At 46.0% G+C, this 19,962-nt stretch overlaps 1 protein-coding gene across 1 annotated transcript in view; it reads left to right on the top strand.

Moving 5' to 3' along the window:
* The first annotated feature begins 258 nt into the window (after positions 1–258).
* Positions 259–19,962, top strand: part of COLGALT2 (collagen beta(1-O)galactosyltransferase 2) — an 81,062-nt gene continuing 61,358 nt past the window's right edge. The window contains exon 1 of the mRNA XM_054587669.1: positions 259–555. Within this exon, the coding sequence (XP_054443644.1) occupies positions 293–555 (263 nt within the window). The 5' untranslated portion in view covers positions 259–292. The remainder of the gene's footprint in view (positions 556–19,962) is intronic.

Below are 19,962 nucleotides of genomic sequence, written 5' to 3' on the forward strand. Positions count from 1 at the left end.
GGAAGCCACAGACCTCAGCTGTGCGAGGCTGAGACCGGACAGGAGGAACTTTCCGCGGGACTGAGGACAAACAGCGACACAGAGCCGACTGCAAGCCTGAGCCCCGGGCAAGCACTGGCGGCAGCAGGTACCCGGTGCGCCCACGCGACAGGGCCTGGGCGGCGCCGCGGCGGCGGTAGGGTCTGGGGCTACGGAGGCCGGTGCCGGCGTGCGCGCACCCCCGGCCCAGCCAGCCGCATCCCCCGGCTCGGCGCTCGCTGTGGGTCCCCCGCCGCCCGCCCCAGCCGTGAACATGGCTGCGAGCCCCGCCGCCAGCCTCGCCTGCTCGCTGCTGCTCCTTTCCTGGGCTCTGCTCCGCGGCGGCTGCCGGGCGCGCTTTGCCGCCGAGCCGGACTCGGAGGACGACGACGAGGAGGTGAGGGTTTTCCCCGAGTCGCCCCTGCAGAGACCCACGGTACTGGTGGCCATCCTGGCCCGCAACGCTGCGCACACGCTGCCTCACTTCCTCGGCTGCCTGGAGCGGCTGGACTACCCCAAGAGCAGGATGGCCATCTGGTGAGCCACCGGGGGCCTGAGCCATGGCGGGTGGGATGGGGGGGAGGCGGCGTGCACGCCCCGGCCGCCTGCGGGGACCCGGGCAGGGGGCCGCACTGCGCCGCTGTGGGGCGGCGGACCGCCGGGGACCGCGGGAAGGCTGGTGCGCACACCCCCTCGCTGTCTGCGCGGGTCCCGGGAGGATCGTGCGGCCGGGCTGGAGAAAGAGCGCGGGTCATTGTGCGCTTGGGCTGCTAATGAGGATAACAAACCGCCCGGAGCTCCGATGGGGTCTGGGGGGGTGGTGGATCCGGGCGTCCTTGTCCCTCTCCTGGACGAGGGTTTGGGGAGACCCCGCAAGAGTGCACGCTTCTCCTCCCTCTGGCTCTCGAAGTGTCTTATTTCCCCACCTCATACCCATCGCCCTTGACTGAGAGAGTAAGTGCGCCTGTCGCCGCCTATTCCTGCAGAGGCAACAGGGAGCGCAACTGCGGCTGGCAAGGGGGTCTCCGGAATGGCTGGGGTGGCGAAGAGTGCGCTGCCCTGACTTCCCAGTGCACAGGTCCCGCTGCCCCGGCAGAGACTCCTGGTTCTCTGGGATCGGGCGGCAAAGGGAAGATGTGGACCCAGAGTTTGAAGCTAGGTAGGACCGCCGCGCCTTCGCGTCCATACCACCGCCGTGGGCCCTGTCTCCTGGGAGCGCTCCCGGCTGGCCCCACCTGTGCATCCTCCTGAGACGCATCCCCCGCCCCGGATGCGAACCGCGCTGGGCGCCCTGGAGTCCTGCGTCCTGGGAACTGAGTTGCCCTCGAGAAAGCGAACAGCCAAGCTTTGTTGCCCTTAGGATATAGAGCCCCGGGCCTGGTTCCTGGGTTTGCTAGGGGGAAAGCCGGACATCCGTTGGGGTGGCTGCCGGCCCCAACCTTAGAAATGGGTTCATTTCCGCACCTTTGATAATCACAGGTGTCAGGTGATCCGCTAAGGGGCCTGGGGAAGGACGCTGCCCAAGGGAGACAAGCAGTCGGGTACTTGGACAAGAGGACTTCCTAGAGGAAGACAAAGCCCTGGTCAACCCAGAGCAGTTTCTATTTTGTGTTGATAAAGGAAGCTGTCTGCAGATAGAACATATCCTTGAAACCACATTTGGGCAGAAAGCCAGAAGGATGGATAAAGCAGTAGCAGGAATTGGCAGCCTGGCCGTACCTGGCGGGAGAGGTGCAGAGGTGAGAAAGCAAACATGAGGTATAGTGAAGCACTGTGCTATACACTGCTTTACTATATACACCCTGCTATACGTGACCGCTGCCACGGAGAAGGGCATGTTATGTGGCAAGTGGGAATGCTGGAGCAGCCAGGTCTAAAACCAGAAGGAAGAATTTTTTAACCACTTCAGTACCAAAAAAAAAAAAAAAAAAATTCACATATGTCAGTTCTTAGATGCTTTTTTCCAAAGGAGATATTTTACAATATGGTCTTTATGCACTGCTTAGTTTTAAAGAACATTACAACCGTTACTATTTAGAAGAGATACTGTGATCCTTATTTTACAAAGGAAGAAACTGAAACTTGAGTCTGTTCAACGACTCAATTAAACTCACAGAATTGATAAATGGTAGAACTGGAATTTGAACCTAAATGTGCCTCTAAACACCTGCGCTGGTAAAGTAGCAGTGGGAACGAGACATAAGCAAATCTGACATAAACCTATATGCTGCAAATCAGGAGATGAGAGTTGTTGGTCACCAGCTTGGTATGTGATCTGGGGGCAGTTTCTTGGGAGCCACAGACATCAGTTTTCTCATCAGTAGCATGAGGGAATGGGAATACATTTGAAATTAGAATGTTAAAAATTCTTTCTGGCTCTTGAATTATGACATAGATTTTACGATGTGCTCAGGATCGGCCAACAGCGATTGTACTTCCTTGCTCCCCTCAATGCGCCCAGTTCGGTCAGTACTGGTGTTCCGTTTAGGTGGGTAGTATCCCAATTTTGCATGGATCTTTGGGATCTGTATTCCCTTGCCCTCATTCATGATTCATGTAACTGTACCTTGTCCTTTATGGCCAGTGTTGCAAAGCTAAGGAAGAAGCCCGAGCCTTGGGTGTGGCCTTGTGCACCCATGCATTAGCCACTAAAAATTCTTGGGTTCTGGCTTAGGAACTTCATATCATGTATTAGATAATGATAACCAAGATTGGCAGTTTTTAGGTAGTGCTTTATAGCTCCAAAAATACTTTAATCAATTATGTTATTTTATTTGATCCTTACTGTCATTCTGTAAAGAAATAAAATTATCTCCATTTCATAGAAGGCATTCTGCCTAAAGTACCTGACCTATTCAAAATGATACTTATTTGTTAAGTATGACAGATACTTAATACCAAGAACTCACGGTTCTTCTAAGCACTTTACACTTACTTTCTTGTTTAATCTTTATAAAAACCCTATCAGGTATAAACTGTATTATACCCTTTTACAGATGAGAAAACTGAGGCACAGAGAGGTTGTACAAGCACGTATCCCTAATGACCTAGTTTGGGCTGAGAGAAGTTGAATAAGAAATGGCTCTTCACAGACAAATACAGCTTTTTTCTTTTTTTCTTTTTCCCTGGACAGTGTAAGGTTATCTGAATGGCATTTACAAGATGTGGGGGAGCAACAAAGGACTTCTAGATCAGATTGGGACAGTTGTGTGGTCGCAGAAGGCTTCTTGAGGAGCTAACCCTTAGTTTGAACTTAGTTTTGAAGGACAAATAGGAATCTACTAAAACCTGGGAGCGGGGAATGAAGATTCCAGAAACAGGGTACAGCGAGACCAAAAAAGGCACAAGGACATTAACCAAATTTTTTGTCAGGGGAGATATTGTGGGTGGCAGGTCTACTCACAGCAAATCTCCAAATTCATTGTATTGCACGCCCGGAGCTCCTAACTTAGCGACTGGTCCTAGGGGAGTATTTGGCTGGGAAGGTTATAGGATGTGACCCTCCAGGTGTGTGGAACCTCTGTTTAAGATGCTACAGCTTTGAGAGGCTTCTGCCAATTGCTCACCTCTGGCCTGTCTGTCCCAAGCTCTACTTAGCATTGAGATGCCAAGCTGATTAATATTCACTCTGCAAAACCAGCATAGGCTGATGTCAAAAATAGTCAGTGACAAAAATAGCTGCAAGCTGCCCAGAACGTTACAAAGCAGAACCCTGTTGAATATACAGTCTGAGTGCCTGCATCTGATTAATCTTATATCAATAACCATGCAGAGGCAGGCTTCTCGTTCATCTGCCTACCTCTAACCACGGCTGGGGGAGCATCTGGGAAGATTCCTTCCTGAGTGGGTAATTGAGGGGCCTGGCTCACTCGCTGATCACACTCAGACTTCCTGGTGATAGGACGTTTCTTCTCACCTAAAGCTCTGGACCAGGTGTGCGCTGCACATACGGGTGGGAGGAGGGTCAACAAATTGACCTGGAAATGTTTGCTGTCAGAGTGAGTGTAGCCGTCTCAGCGTCAGGCTCGTTCAGATTAGGTTGACTTAAGGAAAGTTTATATTTTAGACATACTTTGTACCAGCAAAAAGGAAAACTTGTCCCATTTGCTGATCTGATCAGAAAACGCTACCAAACTAATTGTTTTCCTTCAAATAGCACAGCTTCATGATGTGCAACGAAGGAAGGGATTCCTTGTGTTCTCCTGAAGTCCTGAGTGGGTGGGAGCTGCGGCTGTGTTGAGGTGAAGGGAACTGGAGGCGTCGTGACATATGGCCATGGACCTCAGAGGGTTCTCTTTAAATCAGTGGAGCCATGACCAGTGACCTCATCCAAAGAGGGAAGGCCGGTCTCACCCTGTTTCCAATCCTATGATTAAGGGCAGCCAGACCAAGTACCATGATAATGCAAAGTGGAGCGGGGCACCAGGAAAACATTTGGCCCAAAAGATATATTAACTGTGTCTTTTGGAGAGCCTGCCATCGCCTGTGGGGAGCAGTTGGGGTTCGCAGTGCCTGTGCAATCACAAGGCAGTAACTGCTGTGTAATTACAGACCAACGTGAGCATTTCGCTTGGCAGAGTGTTGGAAAGTGATACATGCATCAGGGGCCGTTCTATGGCTTTCTAAATAAAGAGATGAGTTTCTGTTTCATTAGGGGTACGTGCTTGTACAACCTCTCTGTGCCTCAGTTTTCTCACCTGTGAAAGGGTGTAATACAGTTTCTGTTGACATAAAGCCTCTCAAAGCTGTAGCATCCTAAACAATGGTGAGCCATTCTTGGTCTGGGTACTGATCCCAATATTTTGTATGCTGCTTACTCTGTGTAGTGTTTGGGGATTAGCTTGGATTGATCTCCACATTTTAATGCTCTACCAGAAGGCTTGTGGTGAATAGTTAACTAGATTCTCTAATATACATATGTTTACCAAGTGTTCCAAACTATTCTCATTTGGAACAGCAGTGAAAATGATGTCACATTTTAACATTACCATCGTGATATTAAATGTTTACGTTATGCTCATGGAGAGAAGTTTCATCTCAAGGCCAAAAAAGTAGATGATACTTTAGTGCCCTTCTCTCCGTTAGTCTGTTTTCCTCACTTTCTCCCCTTCGTTTTCTCATTATTCACAGCCGGGGGTTAATCCCGAGGTTGGAGCCTGTGACCTTAGAGTCAGAGAGACGAGGGTTCCAGTCCCCAGTGTGATTGTGGGCACATCAGCAAACCTCTGAGCATAGCTTCCTCATCTGGAAATGACTAATAATAAGACCTACCTCACAGATTTATCGTAACAGCAAATGAGATGTTGCATTGACGTTGTCTTTTATATAAATGCTACCAAATATCCTATTCATCTTTTCCTTTTTGTTCCATCTCCTTTACCTTTACCTTCCCAAATGGAGATTCTAAAAAATACATGATCAAAAGGAACTCTGTTTTCTTCCTTCCAATACAAATGATCGGTGTAATGAAAATGAACATTGTTTGGAGATGCTATTGTAAACATTTGGCTTTGATAACTTATCTACTCCTGACCACAATCCTAGGTGAGAGGTGCCATCGCTCTCCTCACTTTACACAGGAGGAAACTGAGGCACAGGGCATTTAAATGAGTTTCCTGAGGTCACAAGGCTCATGCATGTTGGCATCAGGATGTGACCCAGGCAGGGTTCATGTCACAGACTGAGTACAGACGGTCTGTTTAAGATCAAGAAAGGAGCAGTTAGTTCTACAATAGTTTTTGTTTCCGTCACTTGGCCCAATTTCAGGAGATAAGAGTGCCAGTGTTACTTTCAAACAAGAATGGCCCCTTCTACTTGAATGACATAAGGGACTCAATGGTTCCCTTCTGCTGTCTTGATCATTTTGTCACTTAGCTTAGGCAGTTCCTAGTTACTAAACTCTTTCTGTGGTAGATTTCATAGGAACAGAATGAGACTTAACTGTGTGGGTTGCCCATAAATACGCAGGTCACTTGTTATGACCACAGCTACATAGAAACAGAAAGAAATGTATCAGGTATTGTTAGTGGCACACGAATCAGGCAGCGCTGCTCATCCACATGAGTGTCTGTAGCAGCGTGGGTTCATATTGACAAAACTGAAAATACCAGTTTTTCAGCCTTTTAAATGAGTGGTCTTACAGTTGGTTGACCCCTACATTCAAGTTCCTTTCAAACGATTAGAGAAAATTATCAGTGCTTCCCCTCACCACCCAATTTTAAAACACAGTTGGCCCTCCGGGTTATAGGTGTCCTTTGGGTAAAAACTGAAGCAGCTCACGCACGTCACTGATCCTGCTGTTCTAGTTGCAACAGATTGCGGGCAGTTAGCAAGGGTGCCTGAATTGTCCTCGCTCTATGTGTTAATTAAATTCTATGGGTGGGGAACGTAAAGCACGATTACAGGATTTCACCCTCATCTATTGTGCAGTGAATGAGTGGGTGAGATAGCAGGACTCTAGATTTTAAACCGTGTGTGGCTGCTTTAGTGCTGATTATTTTATAGCAAGTACCACTCACAGTCTAAAGGAGCATGCCAGCGATTCTAAACAGGGTTGGCTTTACAGACTTGTCTTCAGCCCTTTCTGCAGGGGACTCCAAGTGCCTCTGTGACTTCAGGTACATAGGCATGGCTCTCGTGGCCTTCTCCCTCGACTGTACCCGGTGGTCGCAGGAATGAACAATGACGGCTGTGTAACCGGGGCCGGGGGTGCGGGGGATGCTAGCGGTTGGTGCCTTGGTCCTTTTGCCAACACTTAAATGTAGACATGGGTCGTATCACTGTGTGGCACTGTCTTCCAGTCAACGGCACAGTAGAGTGGGATGTTATAAGGTTCATGTAGGGACCATAATAGGACTATTACAATGCTCATTTCTGCACAGTTCTTCAAATAACAATGTATGGTAAAGTTCAAGTCCAAGAGAAAATGATCAGCCTAGAGTATGGTTGTTAGGCCTGTTCTCCAGGTGTCAATTATGAAGAGCTTTCACTGCATGTGTTTAAATCATAGTTACCATTCATTAGGAATTGCAAGATGTGTGTATTGTATATGTGTGTGTCTTGACATTTCTATTTTTAAAGGACTTATTCATTTTGCTGCACTTTTGCTATTAGAATATCAAATATTACTGATTTGGAAACATTTAAATCTCTTAGGGGCCTTGTAGATTTATTTAGCAGTAATTTAAGTATATTAAGAATTTTTTTTCTCTTGATTTTTAAAAGAAATTGGAACGAACATATTCCTACAATAGAATTCAAACAGTATGAGTGGGATTGGGATAAAAAGTAAGCCTCCCTCCCTTCTACTTCACACCACCTGCCAGAGGCAACCGATGTTAACAGCTTCTCATGTATTCTAATAGAAACCTTCTGTGCATACACACATATCCATTCAATGTCAGCCCGAATATGAGTATTTTTTGTAGCCTGTTCTGCATAAGTGTGATTTTTTTTTATCAATCAACCTCTGTGTTCTAGGTTCTTAAACTCTGCCAGCCCACCCATCTCATACCTGCTCCAGGTAGTGACTCCGAACCCCACCCTGACTTCACCCCTCTTGCCCTCTTGTTCTTGTGTCTCTGGACTCTAGAAAACCTGGCCGTGTGCTCATTAAAACACACACATGCACACAACTTTTTAACGAAATGTAATGTGCATCCAAAAATGCATGTATCATAGATAGATAACTAGATAACTTTTCACAAACCGAACATGCCTGTGGGACCAGCACCTGCCTCGCCAGGCCTGCGTTTGTGACTATTGGGGCTGAGTAGCTGCTGTCCCTGCCCTTTTCTCTAGACAGTCACGTCCCCATTGAGCCCACCCTGCGTGCAGCCTGACTCTTTGATGTGGCTTACAAGGCCTCTGTTGGCATTTGGGTGGTGGCTCTTGCGTCCTCTCAGGCTCCTCTGGAGTCTTAGGACTCAGGAAGTAACTGCTTTCTAGAACCAGCGGGCTTGGCCCATGGCCAGCAAGCGATCGAGGGGTGAAGAGATCAAGGTCCTGTTTCTTTTCCCTCAGCTCTCTGTTCCTCTGGTAGGAAAGCAGTGTGGGAATGTTCATAAAAGTAAAAAGGAATCTCATTAGAGGTGATAATTGAGAAGTCATGCAAAATATAAATGGAGTGGCTGTAATTAATTCTCTGGAAGTTGCTGCCATTCGGATCCATGAAAACACAGCGCTTGTGGTTGGTGGCGTCTGCCAAGTCTCTTGCATGAATTAAGCCTCAGATTTGCCCGGAGGGCATTTCTTTTCCTCTCTAGGAGCACCGTACAGAAATCGTTTCAGACTCACACTCCCCCGTGATAGCTTCATGACATCCTGCCAAGGCTGGACTTACAACTTTGTGATACGTTTCATTTCGTTGAGGCTGTTGTTATTATTTCAGTCATTTATCAAATTTGGCAAGCTGAGGCCTGCCCCCGACCTGCCGGTTTAGCTGATGAGATTTGGTTCCTATGCAAGGATAATGCAAAATCACCCTCTCCCCCAGTGTTTTCTGGATCATGTTTCAAGACCCCTTAGAAGACGTGCACTTCCGAATTAATGATATAAATAAGCAGTGATCCTGGGCTGGGCGCTCCCAAGAGTCTGGTAGAAGACTGAGGGAGGGGCCAGGCTGCTCTCCTGCGTCCTGCGTCCTGCGTTCAGTGATAAATTGGCTGTATTGGAAGAATTTTTTACCTTCTAGGTTGAATCACTTCCACATCTATTGAGGGAGGTGTCAGGCTGCAGAGAGAAGCTTCCTTAAATGGATGTCTCCTCCTGTTGGCTGTTGCTCTGGTTTGAATGTGTCCCCCCCCAAAATTAATACGTTGAAATTTTAATCCCCCAAAATGACAACATTGGAAGGTGGGATCTTTAGGAGGGTCCTGCCCTTGTGAATGGGATAAATGTTTAAAAGGGGCCCCAGAGAGACCCCTCATCCCTTCTGCCGCATGAGGCAGGCACAGCGAGAAGTCCGCGAGCCGGAAGAGAGCCTTTGCCAGGCCTGGCCCTGCTGACACCCTGAGCTTGGGCTTCTAGCTTCCAGAACTGTGGAAACACATTTCTGTTGTTTGTAAGCCACCCAGTCAGTGCCTGAACAGATCAAGGCAGCTGTCAAACTCAAGAAAACCGCGAAGGTAGACCAAAGTGCCTGCATTTTAGACAACAGAGAAGTAGGAACTCTCTTCTTTCTGAGAGCGCTTGTTCATGATTTGGAGGTGCGGGGGCAGTGGTTACAGCAAGCTTCCTGCTCTCACTGGGCGGAGAGGTGACTCTGAGTAAGGGGAACGTATGGCTTTCATGTTAAGTGAGGAATTGCTGCTTTTCAGGGTCTTGGGAAAGGTAGAATTTTCTGGAGACTTACAGTGGAACTTAAATTCCTGGGCCATCTGTGAGAAATGTGGTTGTGGACAGTTGGGCTTTAGCATTTCCAACACGGAGTTCCTTGTTGGACCGCTGGACTGCTGTTTAGTTTCTTGGTTTCCAGCCAGCCCCATAATATCTCCAAGCTCCACACACCACAGTGATTATGGGTGAGACCCGCCAAGATAGTGGGACCTTGCTGCCAAGTGGAATCAGGGTTTTTTATGTCACCGCTGCGCCCCTGAACAGTAAGGGTCTATGAGGCCCCCACATGGCTGCATCCCCTTCTGGAAACACGTGGGGGCAGGGCAGCGTTCAGACAGAAGGACGGCGTCTTGTGTTACCAATGGGTTTTGTGGAAGCAGCCAGCATACTGAAATATTTTAGAAAATTACACATCTCCTCTCTAGCTTTCCTCAATCTCGTTAGACTTTCTGATTTACTACAGACATTAATTTCCATCCTAGAAAATGCTCTTTAGCACCATCAACCATGAATCTCTAAAGCAATGGACTAAAAAATGCTAGATACATTCCTTTATTTCTTTGGCCATTGCAGATTGTCTATGCGGATAAATCCAGGTCATCGCGTAGAAGATTGGTAGTCGGGGTGGCCTTAAAGGGACTCACTCGCCCCCTCGGTCAAGTTCATTGGCCATGAATGGACATAGCTTTCATCACCATTCTGCCACCTTTTGGTATAAGACTGCTGGGCTTCGACTCTTCATTCTTAAAGGCTGGTTCAGGGGCCAACTGCACCACAACACCTAAGACATTTACTACTGACATAGATTTCTGGACCCCATTTCAGCCCCATCCAATCAGACAGCCCATGGGAAGGGCCTGGGAATGTGGTCTTACACATGGACACAGATGATTCCGATGTCCCTCTGGGTTTGAGAACCGCGAGAGATGGGCTCCCAGAAGGCCCCCTGAGGAACAAGGGACGCTCGTGGGAAGACTGGAGATTATGTGCACGCCTAAAACACAGGCCATGGCATTTCAGAGCTTGGAAAGTTGGCATAGCGTGGGATCCTCTCATCTCCAGCTTCCAGGTACTGAAACAATCAAGGCCAAGGGTTTTCTTATCAAGTGATGGAGGAAGATTCAAGATCACCGTGGAGCGGCGGTGCCAGGCAAGCATCGTTTATGTTTTTTATTGAGTCTCGTACATGTTCTCCCTGCCTGCAACAGTGGCTATTTTTTAAAAATATATTTTTTTAAGACAGTGCCCCGAACTGCCCACCAGATGAAGCGCTTGGTATAAAATGACACTCTCTCAAACCTTTTTCTTTGCTCAGGGTATCTCATGTCATGAGCTCATTAAGCATTTAGTTTTAGAGAAGAAAAGATAGCTATTGATGAACATCTCTTAATAGTGTGAAGGAAAAATCAAACCCGTGCATTTCTTCCAAATAAATACTAGTCACTTGAACTGCTTGGGTCCTCATCTTTCCTAATCTTGGTCCCTTTGCAGCTGATATTTAATTTTCCTGCTTTTCTCTTTGGCATGCCATTAAAAACCCCTCCCCTCGTTTAGGAAGAACAAAGTAATCTACTAAACTAGCCTGCATTTAGTAGTTGACATTTCAGCCCTGATTATATGATACTACAAAGTCCCTCTGTCTGGTGTCTTCATGAGTTACGAAATCAAAATATACCTTTTTGGAAACTCTCACTGTTCTGGTGGGCTGCACAAGGATTGTTCTGAATTTGTCCCTGTTGTGCAAAGGTGTGTCCTACACTGATACAGGGGCATTACTACAACCTCACCAACAGGCAGCTTTCTTGGGGGTGGATCACAACTCAGTTGCTAAATCTTGTACTATCCCGCGCCCTAAGTTGATTGTCTCCTTTTGGTAACAGGTCTATCAAAATTTCCCAGTGAAGGTTCTCAAGTTCATGTGTCCATTGTCTTTTTTTAGTCCCTTTTCTTCTCAAAAATGTGAGCTGCAATCTTCAGCTTCATGTGTCCCATCAAGAAGACCATAGTCTCCTGGGGAGGCAGGGGAGGCCTGGCTGGTGCACCTGGCGTCTCCAGGACAGTTGCTTGGAGCCTTGTCCCCAGTGTGCAGATATCATTATTTTGTCATTTATGTTGTCTTGTGAAAAACTGGGAGGAATTGCTTGTGCCATGTCACTTTGAACCAGTCACTTATTCCCTCTGGGCCTCAGTTTCCTCTCCTGTAACATAAAGGAGATAATGCTGCTGGAGTTGTAGTTCTCATTGTGGCTGCTATTTACAATCATTTGATGTGGTTTTAAAAAATACCCCCAGACCATTGAAGTCTGAATCTCTGAGGCAGGGCCAGGGCAGGTGATGTATTTTCAAAACTTCCCAGGCAGTGGTAATGCACAGCCAGGCTTGAGAACCTCTGCGTCAGACATTCTCTGAAACTCCTACCCGATCTGCATGTGGCCATATTTGAGGAATTTTCAGGAATCACAATTCTGCATGATTGATGTTGATGTTTCCTGGACACTCAGCCAACTTTCGATCTCTTTGGAATGGCTTAAAAATAAAAGCTAAACATTCTCGGAGGCTCACTGTACTACATCCTGTTGTAGGTAGACTGTGCTCAAAGGTGTTCACTCAGGCTGCTTTGTCCCGGGCAAGGCGTGTGCTGCACGGTGACTGAGCTGCCGAGGGATGTGGCAGCCAGAGGGCTGGCCTTGCAGGGGCACCTTTGGAACGTCTCACGAAGGGCCCGTGTGCACCAGATGCAGAGGCAGTGGTGGCCCAGGGCTTGCTTCCTGCTGTGCACAGATGCTGCCCCTGGCAAAGGGAGCTGCATGTACCAAGCCTTCTAAGCGCATCCAGCCAGGCTCCGGCCGCTCAGGATTCCTTCCCTCCATGTGTGTTTTGGTGTGTTGCCCAGTGTCGCTTTTAGGCATCAGTTTCATACTGGTGCAGGGCCTCTAATCATCTCTGGGTATTGGGTTTCTGATGTTACTTTTAATGGCTTTGGATTTTAGCTTCTTTTGTTTCTAGATTTGCATGAACAGTGCTGCCTTTGTCCTGTGGTCTTGACATGGCTTCAAAGCCTGGGCTGGGCATCAAAGACACACTGGGTCCTCACTTCTTAGGCATCAGATTGCAGGGAATGCCAGCAGGTGACTGAAGGTTACAGCTCCACTTCTGGGCCAGTTTTCTGTCTCCCAAAGCAGATTAGATTCTGCTAGGTCCCCTCTGATAATGGTCCTGAATCTTAATAGCTTTTCCTGAGGCCTGTGCAATGCTGGTGAAGGAAATGCTCACTGCTGGCATTTGTCTGAAGAGGAAAGGACAGTAACTCGCTAACACAGGACTATCCCTACCCCACAAGAGGCATATTATTAAGGGTCGCTCTGGGAAGCACGGAGCCCCCCGCTCAGTGGCCAGTCTTCGCTGTTGTTGGCACGGTGGGGGCCAAACCCTCATTTGTCCTCAGGTATATCATATCAAAATGAAGGTAGTCACTGAACTCTCAGTTTTCTGTGGCTGGATTATCTGTATTTTGAATATAGAAAGGCCAGTTTTTGATCAGTCAGTTTGCTCCAATCATCCAGCCCAGCCTTGAGCTGTGTCTCCCTATGCTGCCCAGTACTTGTATGATCAGACAAAGGAGGGTCATCTTCATCTCAGCTCAGGAAAAAAGGCTGGAAGGTATTCAGCCACATTCCACACAGGGCCTTCTGGTACCAGTGATATTTAGTTTTATAGCTATTTGCCCTTTTACGTCACCTAAGCCATGTTTTCAGGTTTTACTGAATCGTCTGCCTTGCCTTGGTCTCCTCATGTGCACAGAGGGCACTGGGCAGAGAGCACTTTAAGGACCTTTTTATCTGAAGCATGTTAGGCATTTGCAGTTCCACCACAGATGCCGTGGAAAATGAAAGAGCCTACTCTGTCTTGTATTAGTGAAGATGGCATGTGGGCCTTGATTGCTCTATTTGTACATAGATAAAACTTCTTCAGTACTTGTGACTCATTCATGTCTCATTTCTTTGCTAAATAGGTTGATGGTTCATATCTATATAAAATCATAAAATTTTAAAAAATGCTTGCCCTTGGTGATATATTTTATGTGTCACCTTGGTTGGACCCTGGTACCTGGACAGGTAGCCAAACATGATTCCGGGATATTCCTGGGAAAGTGTTTTCAGGTGAGATTTATATTTAAATCAGCGGATTTTGGGTAAAAGTGATTGCTTTCCACATTGTGGGTGGGCTTCATCTACTCAGTTGAAGGCCTGAACAGAACAAAAGACTGACCTCCTTTAGCAAGAAGGAATTGTGCCACTAGACTGCCTTTGGACTTGAACTGCAGCTTCGGCTCTTCCCTGAGCCTCCAGCTTGCTGGCCCGCTCTACGAATTTTGAACCTGTCAGCCTCCGTGATTGCATGCACCAATTACTTAAACTCTCTTTTGTTGTATCTATCTGTGCATAAAATACATTTTATATTTATAGAGAGATAGAGTATATTATTACATTATTTTATATTCATTCTCTCTCTCTCTCTCTCTCTCTCTCTCTCTCTCTCTTCCTCTTTCTCTCCTCTTGGTTCTGTTCTTTCTTCTGGAGAACTCTTGCTCACATAACCTCTAGCTTCAAATAAAATAATCATCTCGGATTCATGAACAACAGCCAAAAGAAGGGCTGTGATGAGAAGAAAAAGAACCCAGAGAATTACATCAGAAGAGGTAGTTCCAGATCTTAAAACTGGAGAAATGATTACTGTCAACACCTGGGAAGGAATCTTTGCTGCATGAGTGTATATATACTGCAGATCTTTTATTTGATTTGGCCTTTTCTCATGCACGCAAAATAAGTTAAGTGCAAAATAAGAAAAGGCAACAATAGGAGCTTGACTTTTGCTCTTGTGATGGGAAACAATATATATGTTTGTTCTTTGCCAAAGCTGCTGGCCAGCCTGCAGGCCTGTGTGTTTTGCTTAGCCCGATGAGGACAGCAGCTTCCACGCGCACTGGGGGGTTAGGAGAACCTGGCCGTGGGAAGTCAAGTTTCCCCAGGCTAATGGGGCCTTGCACCGCCGGGATGGCTCCCCTCCCCCTCCCAGAGGCTCTCCTTCACAGTGGGGCCGTCATACCGCAGAGGTGCTGCACAGGCGTCTTTGCTGCCTTCAGAGGCCAGGCGCACGGGTGGCCCCGGCCGGCAGGTCCCTGTAGCGTGAAGCTGGGTGGGACCATGTCCTTTCTTGCTGAGGCAGAAAGAAAAAGTTGGGGGTCGGGTGGGGCAGAGAAATGGAGACAGAATCACTTATCTCTAGATTTTGAATGTATAGCCTCCAGAAAACTAAAATTAAGAAGTCAACAATTTTCTTTTTCAAAGAGTGTTTCCGCTGGTGACTCTCTGATTGACATTCTGGGGTTTAGTCTCTTAAATCAAACTCTTCCTTTTCTGAGCTATAACCAGTAAATAAGAAAGCAAATGCTTCTGCTGGATCGGAATTACCTTGAGAACGTGCTGTCCTTTGGCTCCCTCTCCCAGCCTTCTCCGGTCTTGCTACTCAGAAGATATTCGTAAACTGTAAGCTAGCTGCTTCCTTCCCCTACGACCGTAGGATCTTGGCCAGCTGCTCTGAGTTTCTGAAGTAAGACTCAGGAACACAGGCTCAGGCAGGATAACGTGAAATGCCCTGCGGGTTTTTCTTCTGCTATAACAGGATATGTGGCTGAAGGGACTGGGAGTCAAACCTTTTCTGCCCTGGAGTAAAGTGGATTGTGAAGCTCTGCCTCTCTTCTGTAGAACAAGGCATCTGAGATTTGATGTTGCTTCCCCTGATCAGTATTTCAGCTGTCAAGTTTCAGATAATAAATCGCACTGGCATTTCTGTTCCTTTGGGTTAGGAAGCAAATAGTTTCCCTAAATGAAACACTTTATCTTTTTGATGTCAAAGGAACAGAGGATGAATAAACCGTAGTCTTTGTTTTACCCTCTGAAGTCATTTCCCCACAGTAGACTTTTCTGAGTTCTCATTCTAATTAACTTTCACTACCTTTATTAATATCATGGGTTTGGCTCCATTTTCTTTCTTTTTTATTTTTTTCAAATGAGCATTTTTCTAGGAAGGTTTTGGTTAAGTTATTGATGGATGGATCTGCTTATCATCAATTGGATTCGGGCATCTTATCCAAAATAATTAGGAAAAACTCTTATGTATCACCTTACAAAAAATGATTATGACTTAAAAATCCAGACAGGTAATTCCTAGTTTCAGCCACTTAAAAAAATATTTGCCTTCCTTGGCCTTTGACCCCTGAGAAGACCAAGGTGGCACATGGCTTCGGTCTGCAGTCAGTTTCATCCTGGGTGGTAAAAAAATACACTCTGGTTTCCAGACCCCTGAAAAAAATCAGCTGTTAACAAGTGAGGTCATTTTTGGTAGAAGAATTACATATGTCATTGTCTCAAAGGAGACATGGGCTGGATAGTCTGTCTGGGGGCCGCTTCCAAGTATTTGTTGAAACTCCTCCTGGCTTAGTTTGACCTTGCCTTAATCTCACTTTTACATTTCAAAGCACTTGCCTGCTGTCCAACTAAGTGTAAGGTAAAACCAAACCAGTAACCAACCTATTGTTGTTCAACAAGAAGTGAGAGTGAGAACAGTAGTCATTTTATGATTCTTTTCTTTTAACACTAACAAGAAATGCATACTTCTTCCAGTCTTCGTGGAGAAGTAGAAAACGTTATTTCTTTGGATAGGTTTTAAATATTGAACTAATGCGTAAAAATGTGAGGTTGCATGGATATTTTCTAAGCTCAAAGGCCTGCTTTTTAAATGGTAAGCTGTAACCACTGTGTGCTAAGGGACCTCCGCGATGGCCCCAATGAGCCTGGCCCCCTCGCCATCACTCCTTCCCCTCCCCCTCCCCTACTGACTCACAGGAGCAGTAGAACAGGTGGACGTGAGAGTGTGTGACTTCCGAGGCCAGATCATAGAAGGTACTGCATTTTCTGCTGCGGTCTCGTGGGTTGCTGGCCTGGGGAGATGTCCCGCATGCCACAGGGACATTGAGTCGGTCCCAAGCAAAGGCCCACGTTGGAGAGGAACGAAGGTCTGCAACCAACAGGCAGCACCGACTTGCCGCCACATGAGTGAGCCACCTAGGAACTAGGTTGTCCAGCCCAGGCAGGCTTCCGGACGAAACCTCAGTGCAGCCTGAGAGACTCCAAGCGAGAAGGTCACAAATTCGCATGGAACGTATGCTGTACAGCACTGGGAGACAGCGATGATAAGCACGTAAATAAACAAGATGATCTTAAAAGCTATGTGCAAAGGAGAAGACAAGACAGGATGAAGGGGTAGAGCCTTGCTGGAGAGGACTTCCTATATCAGGTGGTCCGGGAAGGGCTCTGAGAAGGAGGCATTTGAGCCAAGCTCCGAATGACAAGAAGGAGCTGCTTTGTCAACATCGTGGGGAGGGGATGGATAGAGGAGAGAAGGGAAACCACTCAGGCTCCTCAGTGAGGAAAGGCTTTGCTTGTTGGAAGAAAGCAAAGAAGGCCGGTATGCCTAGTCTACTTTGGACTTAAGTCAGATTTGCCTTCTGATTGGCTGGCCATTCTTCTTCAGGCTTCCTCCTAGGGGAAATAGCGTCCATTTCCAAGAGATCGTGAGTGGACTGCCTGGCCTCGGCGGGCTGGGTAGACCCCGGCCTCCCTCTGACCCACTGAGGTGCCGCCACCAGCCGGGGGTCGGGGTCTGATCGCTACGCTGACTTCCGTGATCTCTCAGTCTCATTGTGTGTACTATGTGTTCAGTTTCAAAAAAAACATTTGTGCCGATGGCTCTGGAGCTTGGAAGAAGACTAAAGGAATGTATAGTGATTCCAAGTAAAGTGTGGGCCTACACAGCAGGGCCAGCCTTACGGGAGAAAAGTCATTTCTTCCAGTATCAGGACCATCAAAATAGCAGTCTTATCCAAGTAGACCAATACAGCTAAAAGGCTGGATGAAATGTTTTTATTTTAATTCTTCTCAATCTGTGTAACTATACAACTGAAGCCCCGCCAGTTATTGGAAATAAATATTATTCGCATCATTAACTGTTGCGTGTTGTCAAAGGTCAGTACATTCAGACGTCAGCCAGTCCCCTACTCTAGCATGCTCTGCCTCCGGCTCTCACAGTGGAATGTTTTCTAAAGACTTTCTTTCTCTTTTGTCATCGGTAGTGATGCCAGTGCTAACAGGATTCAGGGGGGCAGCACTCATAAAAATGTGGAGGTGCTTTATTTGAAAATAAAACTCAACAAAATGTACCACCCCAACCCCAACAATGAAGAAGACGTTCAGCACAGCCGCCTAACAAATCTCCAACACAAGTGAGTGCTCGACATGATCGGATCTGCATATATTTGGCACTTAAAGGACCTGCTACACCTGCAGCGAAAATGACTGAGTTTTGGGTGAATTGTTTGCTGTACTTCAATTTGTTTTCTTTAGCCATGAAGCACAATTTGCAAAAATGCAGATCAGCGTTTTAGATCTTGTGCGGCATCTTCCCACAGAAATCATTTCAACACGGGCCCCTCTCGATGTCCCTGGCTCCTGAGGTGACATCACAGCACATATTATCTTGATAAAAAGGGCACTTCTCAGATTGGCTCTGGGCTAACAAAGCCATCTGTGTTGGGCTTGCTTCCGTTTGGGCTTCATTTCGGAGCTTCAACTGTGGAGTATTATACCCCGTAAAAACTCTTCTGTCATTTTCAGCTGTTTGGAACTTTGAATTTTTTTTTTTAATCTCCTAAAACAGGGACGAAACCACCCAACATAATGAATATGAATTAAAAACAATCTGCTGTGGTTGAATATTTATTTTCTTTGTAATCTCCTACTTTGTCAATGAATGTAACCAAGAACTTTGTCACGCCCAAGAGCAGGCAAAAGACGCTGATTATTGATATAAAAAGAAAAATCTTTTCAATCAATATTCGAGTTATGTTTCTTACATAAACCGAATAGTTCTGTCCCGGGGAAAAGTCTCAACGAATAATTATTTCAGACCAATGAGCTCATAGCTGTGTCTGCTTGGCAAAGCTCAGCTCTGGTTTCTTCATGAAAAAATCAGATAACTGCCAAGATTTTTCTGTCTCTTGCCTGAGCCCTCACAAGAGTCGCTTTTCACCTCTTATGATTTAGAGCCTTCAGGTCAGTAATGTTTCCTCTGCCTTCCATGTAATGCTCCCAAGGAGTGAGTTAATACTGAGAAGCAAAGAATCCGAGGAGAGAGCTGTGATTCATTTATTTCAAAAGGGAGAGGCACATTTATAGGGACTGAAAAGGGATCTCAGCTGTTCAAATTCAAGTGTTCATGTTAAAGATGTTCCAAAATCTAATCTGTAATAAAATAATAATTATACTCTGATTTGCTTTAAGCAGATGTAGAGCTCCACAATGAACTCTTTTTTTCTTTTTTCTTTTTTTTTTTGATAAAAGCTTCCCCCACTTCCTCACATTTGGCATTCTTTCTGCTTGCTACTGGCAGAAAATGTTTCTCTCTTCTCAATTTATTCTGATCCCTGCTGTCTGGAGCGTCTTTCAGCATATTAATTTATGACCTAGAAAGATGACATATTCATCTTCATAGGGGCCTCTGTATCAAACTTGACTCTAAAATATCTTACGCCCTTTCACATAGACATTTCATTCAGTTACCCTATGTAGAGCTTATGAAATACTTAGCTACAGTGCAGGTATGTGTGTAAAGTGAAGAATGCGTGTAGTCTGTAAAAGGCTTTTACTGTTTCTTGATTTTATTAGCAATGAGAAGTTTCCTATGAATGAAATCATTGTTAGGATTTGTTTTCCACTTTGTTTACTTTGCTTCTGAAGATGTTTTGAAACCTTGATTTCTGGGAATGGAATTCTTTATATGCTTCCTAGGAAAGGAAATATAACACACTCTTTAAAATCATTAATACTAGAAAAGAAGCATTCTTCTTTCCCCATCATGCTATAGTAGAACAAATCTGCCATCCCCCCTTTCAAACATAGTGAGATGTGAAGAAGAGGTGTTCAATCTGTATGAGTTAAATCTCTCCAATATAATTTTTAAAAGTAGTTTTATTGTTTTGAACTATATCTGGTTATTTAAGGCAGTGCTATTGCTGTCCTTAGACAATCACTTTGAATTAATGTATACAATTTTGTTCCTGCTTAAAGTCTTTATTGTTGTCATATAAATTACTTTTTCTAGTATTCTGCAATGTAATACTTTCACTTAACATTGAGAGCTCATACGCATTTGTACTTACTTGTGCCAAGCATTGTGATAACAATTTCTGTGAACTAACTTGTTCAGAGCTCACCGCAACCCCGTGAAACACGGGCTGTTATTAGAGCCTCATCTGACAAAGCAGAAACTGAAGTTCAGACACATTAAGATTTTTTCCGGAGCCACACGCTTCCTGGCAGAGCAGTGGCCTGACTCAGGCCCAGGGGGCGCTTGACTGTGAAGTTAATGAAGCTTGAACTCCGGCCCCCCTGCTGGGGGCCCATTGCTGCGCATTCACTTCTACTTGACAAAATGAGCAAAAGGAAAATATTTGATCAACAATCAGACAAGACCACTGAGTCAACTCCCCCT

This window comes from Pteronotus mesoamericanus, unplaced genomic scaffold, assembly GCF_021234165.1.
Source record: "Pteronotus mesoamericanus isolate MK-2021 breed Mesoamerican mustached bat unplaced genomic scaffold, CSHL_Meso_final scaffold_1186, whole genome shotgun sequence".
Classification (NCBI taxonomy): domain Eukaryota; kingdom Metazoa; phylum Chordata; class Mammalia; order Chiroptera; family Mormoopidae; genus Pteronotus; species Pteronotus mesoamericanus.